The sequence below is a fragment of the Paracoccidioides lutzii genome (assembly GCF_000150705.2).
Source record: "Paracoccidioides lutzii Pb01 unplaced genomic scaffold supercont2.60, whole genome shotgun sequence".
Classification (NCBI taxonomy): domain Eukaryota; kingdom Fungi; phylum Ascomycota; class Eurotiomycetes; order Onygenales; family Ajellomycetaceae; genus Paracoccidioides; species Paracoccidioides lutzii.
The window spans coordinates 34010-42648 of record NW_015441006.1 but is presented as its reverse complement, the minus strand read 5'-3'; the positions used below and the strand labels follow the sequence as shown (position 1 = coordinate 42648).

The window sequence follows — 8639 nt, the reverse complement described above, 5'->3', positions numbered from 1 at the left end:
CGCCCCTTTTATATGATAGCAATACTGACAGTCTAGAAGCAGAAATGAACATGAAAATCCTGTCTCCAATCCAGAGACACAGCAATCTGCTATCGATCAAATCCTAGCAAAGCTGGCCCCCAAGGAGAGTACCCCCGTGAGCCAGTCGTCTATCAACAACGATATTATGGCCAAGCTGTCTGAGCAGCAAGCCTTGTTGGAACAGCAGCAGAAGATCCTAATGGACAAGCAGCTGCGCTCTGCATCTCAAACCCAGGGTGTAAAATCTTCTTCTGTCTTGAGTTCCGGTGACTCAAATGCTGGCCAACAGGACAATGCGGATGCCATAGAGATGCTTCGTTTGAAGCAGGAATTAGTTGCTGCTAATTCTCGTCTTGCGCTCCAGGAGCAAGAGCTGGCGCAGACTCGTGTGATGAAACACACCTTAGACCAAGCTATGGGTCCGCCCTCTGAGGCTGATTTTAGTGGTCGTGAGATCACTGAACAAACCATTAGCAATTTGCAGCATGCTTTCAATGCATCTACCCGCCCCTATAGTCAACGTCAGGAGGCCTGGGCTAGCCAGGACGACGCCCGCTCTGACATCTCAGATGCTCTTTCTGCTGGTGGCTACAACCGTGCCCGTGGCATATGGAACAATTCTCATCCGTCATTCATAATGAATGCTGCTGTTGGAAATGACAGGCCCTACCGCGAAGTTCCGGCTCCCTTGGGCAACTCCAACTTTGCAGCTGACCCTGGCCGTAACTGGGCTAGCAGATTGCCTCAACAGGGCATGGGACAGAATCCAGCTTATGTGCCCAGCCAGCGTGTTTTATCCTCTGGCCCTGGTTCCCCTACCTTTGGGTTTGATAGTCGTTATGCCAATGAACAGTCCCAGTTTCTCCAAGGTGCCGCTAGTCGCCGCCCTTCTTCCCAGTTGAATCGTGGCGGTTCGTGCTTTCCACCACAAAACTCTCCCTGGGGAACTTTTCCTACCACGGCTCCTGGTGGGCCAACAACTCGAACTATAAGCAACCAGCATGCAGGAACTTATCCCGGAATGTTTCCGGGCCCTCCTGCTCCCAGCCCTGCTCCTAGCCAGTACCAGCCACGTCCTATTGGGACTCCTCTTTCCCCTACTGCAGCGGAGTTTACTGTCAATTCAGCTGATGCATGGAGCACCGCGGTAAGTACAACACTCAACCATTTTTCATTTTCATGACTGATGGTTATAGTCTACATCTGGTGCTGCTCAGACCTATGTTTCACCACTGGAGCCGTTGAACTACCGTCGTCTGCTTGACAAGAGTGTGTCCTGTGACTGGAAGTATATTGTCGACAAGATCGTCTGCGGCAATGACCAGCAGGCCTCAATTTTCCTCCAGCAGAAGCTCAAGGTTGGCACCTCAGAGCAGAAGTTCGAAATTATCGAGGCAATAGTTAATCAGGCATACCCATTGATGGTCAACCGTTTCGGAAACTTTCTTGTTCAACGCTGTTTCGAACATGGCACTCCTGAACAAATCATTGCCATAGCCAACGCTGTTCGCGGAAACACTCTGAGTTTGAGTATGGATCCTTTCGGTTGTCATGTGATCCAAAAGGCATTTGACTGTGTGCCAGAGGAGCATAAAGCAGTAATGGTTCATGAGTTGCTGCGCCGCATCCCAGAAACAGTCATCCATCGCTATGCTTGCCATGTCTGGCAGAAACTTTTCGAGCTTCGCTGGAGCAATGAACCCCCTCAGATCATGGCTAAGGTCAACGAGGCATTGCGTGGAATGTGGCATGAAGTCGCCCTCGGGGAGACTGGAAGCTTGGTCGTGCAGAACATCTTTGAGAACTGTGTTGAGGATGAAAAGGTACGATTCCCCCTCCCTTTTTTTTTTTTTTTTTTTTTTTTTTTATGAAACAAGCTAACACCGTTGCAGCGTCAAGCAATTGAGGAAGTGCTTTCGAATGTCGATCTTCTCTCTCACGGACAGTTTGGCAACTGGTGCATCCAGCACATTTGCGAGCATGGCGCACCCCATGACAAGAGCCGTGCTATTGAGCACATCCTTCTCTGGGCCACTGACTATAGTATGGACCAGTTCGCCTCCAAAGTTGTGGAGAAGTGCCTGAAAATTGGTGGATCTGAGTTTCTCGACCGTTATCTGAACCGTGTTTGCACCGGGCGTCCCGACCGTCCTCGCATGCCTCTCATCGATAGTAAGTTTGAGAAATACTCTCTAACCACATGATATGAGAGCTAATGCACTGAATAGTTGCTGGTGATCAGTATGGCAACTACTTGATCCAGTGGATCCTTATGAATGCAGCTTCTCATCAACGTGATATCGTTGCTACTCATATTCGGTTTGTTCACATCCGTCTTTGATTTTTCGTCCTGATGTGTCTAACCATGCCGCAGTAAACATATGGTCTCTTTGCGTGGGTCTAAATTTGGCTCTCGTGTTGCAATGCTCTGCTGCAACCCAAATCATGTGACTCGTCCAGGCCCAGGAGCAGGAGTTCAAGTTAGCCGTTTTTCCAGCCCCAGTGAAGAGCGTTTTCCCGGAGGCCAGCCAGCAGTTCGTTTCAATCGGAGTGGCGGCCAGTGGGGTTCCAACTCCAACTCCAGCCCCAACTATCCGGCATATCGTTGATCAAATCTAATCTCTTCATCACCATGGCCCTTGGTTTTTCGTCAGCATATCCAACGTTTGGAACACTTGACCGTGGTATGCCTAAAACAGGATCACATATCGGAATGCCCATTTACAATTATTTTCTCCAGCCTAGGATTCTCGGATGCGTGGGTTTTCCCGCTTGGTTCGAGCCTTTTTCTATTGAAAATCCTAATAATCTGCTCTTTGGCTTGTTGGAGCTGCCTGCTACCTACCGAACCCAACAACCATTCTGAACCAATTTCTCTTTCAGATCGTTCTCTTATTTTCCTCTCTTTTGTCCTTCCTTTAACAGAAACTTGTTTTGCTTTTTTCTTGTTTTTCTTTTCTGAAAAACTCCGAGCTATACAGACACCCATTTTTCATTCTTTTTAAATTGCCATATTTCTTTGAAAGATGATTTATCCTAAGACAGCTAATAGGCGTGGGTTGAATTCCCGGTGCTTTGGTTTATGACGGAAAAGGAAAGTAGGTGCTAGGGTCTTATTCTGTTTTTATTATCGAAGGTCTATCCTATGTATTATCACTCTATGTTGACAGTGTTCATTGTACGAGATTTTGTTATACGCTCTTTTGCTATCTTTTATCCAGCTGTCGTCATTTTGCCGTTTATTGCCGTCAATACCTTCGTTTCTTTGGCTGGTCGTCGCCAATTTCTACGAAACTGGAAGGCAATTACCGATGTTATGGATTTCAAGGACAAGGTCCTCCACACCTACAGGGCGTCGCGCTCTCGCTACCCCCACCCCCTTATTATTTTATTTTATTTTTATTTTTTTTTATTTTATTTTATTTTTTTTTTAACTTTATAACAAGCCAAAAAAGGGTTATAGTGGATCAGATGTTCTTCTAAAGTGATAGTGGGATTAGTTATTGGTGTATGTTAATGTTGATGGAGGGGTGTTTAGCTAATAGTTATGACTTAGCTACGTAAGTTAATACAAACCAATTTCCCGCTGTTACAAAATTTAGAGATACAGAGAGATGGGGGTGGATGGCGTGGATAACTTGACTGTGAAAGATTTGTAGGTAAGAGCAACGGTTCTGGGTTGTTATATATAACTAGCTATGGCTTCTATTGAGAACGGGCTTGCTTGTTGTGGGTCAATGCTATGTGGTACGTTAAACGGTTATTTGCTCCGTATGTGTTATGTTAATATAGATTTATGTATGGGTATACGAGTTATATATGATGGACGGACGACTTGCTCCAGGAGTGGTTGCATGCATCCCTGCCTGTCTGGCCCCCATTTTTCCAAGCTCTGATTTATATAGTATAGTAGTCATTGCAAGTGCTACTGCTTCTGCTACTGCTGCTGATGGTGATGATGTTGATGTTGCTGCGGCTCGCCCTGACCTTCATCCCGACCATGATCGCCCTGAGTACCCGCATTGTCTGGCACATTGCCGGGACTGATTACACCACCAGCAGCAGCAGCAGCGGCGGCAGCGGCAGCACTAGCAGCTTCTCCTGTGCCTTTGCCTCCTTGCTTGTCATCACCAGCACTATCATCAACTGTACCATCCGTCCCATCTGCACTGACTGCACTAATCACACCCACCGCACCACCACCAGCAAGATCAGTAGTAACAAGATCAGAAGAACCACCCACCGCCTCAACCTCCCACGGCTTCCTCCGCCTCGCCTTAGCACTCGGCTTATCCATGCCCGTCAGCACTATGTCGGGGATATTCTGGATGCCGGGGATGGGCTGGTTGTTGGTTATTAGGGAGACGATGTGGGCGAAGGGGGTTGGGTAGGAGGGTGTCTGGGGCTGAGGTTGGGGAGGGGCGGTGGAGGTGGAGGAGGTGGAGGGGGGTAAGGAGGGTTGAGAAGGGGCGGAGGGGGAGGGGGGAAAAGAGGAGGTGGTGGAGAAGGAGGTGGTGATGGAGGAGGAGGTAGTGGAGGAGGAGGAGGAGGAGGAGGTGGTGGTGGTGGTGGTGGTGGTGGGAGGGTTGTTGCTTAATTGGCGGAGGTAGGCTTTGTAGCCTTGTGGTGTTAGGGGGGTTGAAGTTGTTGGTGTGGGGAACTTTCTGAGTTTGGGTTATCATTTGGTTAGTTAATGATGCTGGTGATAGAGAAATAAATAAATAGAGGGGGGTTTTTATTTTGCCCTTTATTCTATCTTCATCCCTCTTCACGCCCACGATCACCTCAACTCACCCCTCTTTCCCACCCTCCCCAGGGAAAAGAGAAAAAGCAAAAGAGAAATCACAAAACTCACTTTGCAAAATAAAACAACTTCGCCTTCAACAGCAACTCCCCCTCCTCTCTCTTTCCTTCCCCTCCTCCCTCCACCTCTCCGATCTGTATCTGTATCTGATCAACCTCCTCATCCGTCGCCGGCGTTCCCGCCGGCTTGCCCAGAATCATGCCGAGGCCCAGCTTGAATTCCGCATCGCTGGCGAAGGGGTATGTGTGGAAGGCATGATAGGGGGATTGCGAGGGTGGTGAGGGAGGTGATGTGGAGGTGGAAGTGGCTGAGGGGTTCTGTGGTTGTTCAGCTGGTGGTGGTGGAGGGGCGCTGGAGGAGGGGATATCCTCGGCGGGATGGGAGATAGGGTTAGGGGTTGTTGACATTGCGGTTGAGGATTGGAGGAAAAGTTGGTTTATTTTTATTTTTATTTTTTATTTTTCTTACACCTATTTTTTTTTTTTTTTTTTTTTTATTTTTATTTGGCATTTCTATGCCATCTGGGTTTGTTGTCGCGGCGGGTATGGCTCTAATATCCAGGGGGTGATGCGGTTGGATGATGTCAGTAGTTTGTGGTTAGCACACCGCCTTGATATTCTGCCGCGAGCCCCTGAAAAATCACCAGCCACTCTAACCCCTTTTCGCGGAAGGGCCATAAAGGAGAAGAATCAATTATTAAGTATTTCTGGTGTCATTTAATACCCTCGATTTACTTGTGAACGATGCATCGCATTGTCAACTTTAATACTGAGGATGAGGTGTCGGGCATTTTCTCGGAATTTAGTAGAAAATCAATAAGGCATGGACCAAACCCCCTTTTTGAATACTCCTCTTTTCATTTAATTTGTATGGTATTGGTATGTACCCTAACGCCGCCGCCCCCAAACCACATTGAAATATAAATCAAAACGCCCGTGCCATGCATCCAGTAAGCATCCCGATTAAAAGGGAAGAAAAGAAATATCATACATTGTTAAAAGAGCTCGTTCTCAAGAACAACAGAGTTCTTCCCTTTCCTTTCGACCCTGCCCACGTCACTCTCTTCTCTACTCCGTATCCATCACATCAACCACCCCATTCCCATTCCAATTCCCACTCCCATTCGCATCCCCACCCAAATTCAACCCCTCCTGCTCCCTCATCTGCACAACCCCACTCTGACACCCAGGACAATTATGCACAACCTCATGAGCAAATACATCACAATCAATGCAAAAATGACACCGACAAACCAAACACTCATAACGCCCACTAACACTAATCCCCCTGCTAGCACCCTTCCCTTCCCCCTTTCCTTCCCCTTCCCTATCCTCATCACCCTCAGCCCCCACAAACTCCCCTGGCACTCCCGCAAACCCCACCCCACATGCAAAGCACCCCACCCTCCCCTCCGCCTCCGCCCTCGCCGCCTTCCGCCACGACACCTCCACCCAATTCATCAGCGGGAACAGGTGATGGTAGGAGCGTGCCAGATGCGTCGAGAGGATTAAGGTTAGCTTGCATGAGGGGCAGGAGGCGGGGAGAGTGCAGACTTTCGTGCAGCAGCGGGGGCAGAGGTAGCCGGAGCGTGAGGGGGTGGAGTGGCAGGCGCACAGCGTTGGGTGCGGGGTTAGGTGGCGGTTTGGGAAGCCCATGGGGAGGAGAGTGCCGTCTGTGCTGGTGTTTGTGCTTGTGCCGTTGGCGGCGCCGGTGGTGGTGGTAGTATGGGAGGCGAGTGTGGTGGCCGGTGGGGTGGTGACGTTCAAAACTAACTCGCGGAAATGCTGCTCGTTCATGGCAACGTTGTAGCCTGAGTCATCGCCGTTGTTTGTTCTTGTGACGAGTTCTTGGCAGATGGAGACCTGCGCAGCGAGGCCGAGGACGTAGACGTGGATCTTATCGGTGATGAGGGAGGTGATTGTTTTGTGGATGTCTCCTGGGTCGGAGCTTAGGAGGGCACCGTAGATTATAAGGACTTCGCGGGTGCCGTGGCTTGGTGTGTGGCTATAACATCACTGTTAGAAAATTGAACCCATTTTTGCAGGAAACACTTGGAGAACCGATATATATGTATATCTATAGATGGGAAACATACAAAAGCGCCCCCCTAGCCATCTCCAGCGCATTCTGCAACGACGGCATCCCCTTCGGATCCTTCGCGCGCAGCCCCTGGATAGCCAGTATATGCTCCGTCGGGTTGCCGCTCATATCGCTGATGCGGACTGCGAGGCCATCGCGCATGCCCAACACGCCTAGCTGGGAGATTGGGTTTTGGTCGAAGAATTCGCGGACAAAGTCCTGGGCGTAGCGGAGGGTGAGGAGGTAGCGGGTTGGGCGCAGGTCCTTTTCAGACATCGCGGAGGAGAGGTCGAGGATTAGAATTAGGTGGCGGATTATGCCGCGTTGGAGCGGGGTGGTGTCGCGGAGAACTCTACGGGGTGGCTATTGTTAGTTTGGATTGGGATTGGGCTTGAAGTGGCATGGTGGGGGAAGTTTTGTTGATGATGAGATGTAAGTTTCAATTCAGCATGAGAGATCAGTGTTATTAAAAAAGGGATATAGTAGTCATAGCTGTTATGATGAATGTCTTCACATTATGAACAATCAGCCCCTTTTCCCCTCCCCTCTCATACAATGACATAAACCCAAAAAAAAAAAAAAAAAAAAAAAAAAAAAAAAACCCTACACGCACCTTTTCCTCTTGCCCGCCTCCAACAGGCCCTCGACTGTCGCGCGGATCGTGCCATCTGCACCCTCAACCAGCGTTTCCCAGGTGCGGGATACCTCCCACTCCGCACCGCCGCGGCCCTTTTTGCGGCGCCTGGCATCTTTCGAGCGCGCGTCGCGGCCGGAAGCGGAGGGTCGGGTATCTAGTTCGTCATCGTCGTCGGAGGCGGAGGCGATGAGCTCGTCCAGATCGTTGTCGGAGGGTTGGGCGACGTATTCAGGGTCCGAGGTGGGCATGGCGGGGCATATTGGGGTGGCTGATGGCGTTGAGGGGACGGGAGGAGTTTGTTATAACTATCATGATATATCTACTTAAGTTATTTAACTAGTCGGAGCGGTAACTAATGGATGAGTCAGCGAATCAGCGCGCTGGAATGTTCAAGTAAACGAGCCAGCTGTTCGGAACAGGGGATGATGGCCAATTAGGGAGGGGTTAAATCTGTTGTTTTCTTTTTCTTCTGCTAGTGTGGCATGGGCAGATAGAATCGAAAGTAAAAACTGTTCAAACAGAGCGGGCAGAATGAATGAACGCGGCTACGGTAGACGTAACTCCTATCAAATGAATAGACGTATTTACGTAGATCATAGTTGTAAAATATAGGCACGTCTGAAGGATAGAAAAAGCTGCTTGCATTCAACTACAACCTCCCCATGTTCCTCCGCAGCCCCGGGGCTGTCGCCAACGCCCGTCTGCAGCTGAGGGACACGGCTATCCGAGGCGTGGTCTTCTCCTCACCCTGCCCCGTCTCTGCCGCTGCCTGCTCTCCGACGGGCTGTCCCGACTCTCCGCCACGCCAGGGCCTCAGGCTGCGGCGAAGCCACCATCCCCTCTTCGGTGCTCTCTTGACAACGCTTCCTCTTACTTCCACGTCTATTAATGCCAACAGACACTTCTCATCATCGTCATCATCATCATCATCATCATCATCATCTTCTTCTTCTTCTTCTTCTTCTTCTTCTTCTTCTTCTTCTTCTTCTTCCTCTTCTTCATCCCTCTCTTCCCGGAACCGGCTCATATCCTCTCCTTTCTCCCCTCCCAGAGCATCCCTCTCGACTGTCCTCCGCCGCCATTGTTCCACCGAATTCC

General features: G+C 49.8%; 4 protein-coding genes across 4 annotated transcripts in view; 1 reads left to right on the top strand and 3 right to left on the bottom strand.

The window, feature by feature from the left end:
• Positions 1-2630, top strand: part of PAAG_09008 (pumilio-family RNA binding repeat protein) — a gene marked incomplete at both ends in the record, with an annotated part of 3170 nt that extends 540 nt beyond the window's left edge. The window contains 5 exons of the mRNA XM_015846703.1: positions 32-1168; positions 1218-1844; positions 1914-2193; positions 2250-2340; positions 2396-2630. Coding sequence (XP_015701745.1) covers positions 32-1168; positions 1218-1844; positions 1914-2193; positions 2250-2340; positions 2396-2630 — 2370 coding nt within the window. The remainder of the gene's footprint in view (positions 1-31; positions 1169-1217; positions 1845-1913; positions 2194-2249; positions 2341-2395) is intronic.
• Positions 2631-3958: 1328 nt separating this feature from the next.
• Positions 3959-5232, bottom strand: PAAG_09007 (hypothetical protein; the record flags this gene model as incomplete). Its single annotated transcript, XM_002789044.1, has 2 exons — positions 3959-4685; positions 4877-5232. 2 exons carry the CDS (start codon positions 5230-5232, stop codon positions 3959-3961), a joined length of 1083 nt encoding a protein of 360 aa, XP_002789090.1.
• Positions 5233-5892: 660 nt separating this feature from the next.
• Positions 5893-7789, bottom strand: PAAG_09006 (suppressor of stem-loop protein; the record flags this gene model as incomplete). The annotated part of the gene is made up of 3 exons (XM_015846702.1): positions 5893-6829; positions 6921-7256; positions 7518-7789. The coding sequence occupies 3 exons, from the start codon at positions 7787-7789 to the stop codon at positions 5893-5895; spliced, it is 1545 nt and encodes a 514-aa protein (XP_015701744.1).
• Positions 7790-8190: 401 nt separating this feature from the next.
• Positions 8191-8568, bottom strand: PAAG_09005 (hypothetical protein; the record flags this gene model as incomplete). The annotated part of the gene is made up of 1 exon (XM_002789042.1): positions 8191-8568. The coding sequence occupies one exon, from the start codon at positions 8566-8568 to the stop codon at positions 8191-8193; it is 378 nt and encodes a 125-aa protein (XP_002789088.1).
• Positions 8569-8639: the final 71 nt, after the last annotated feature.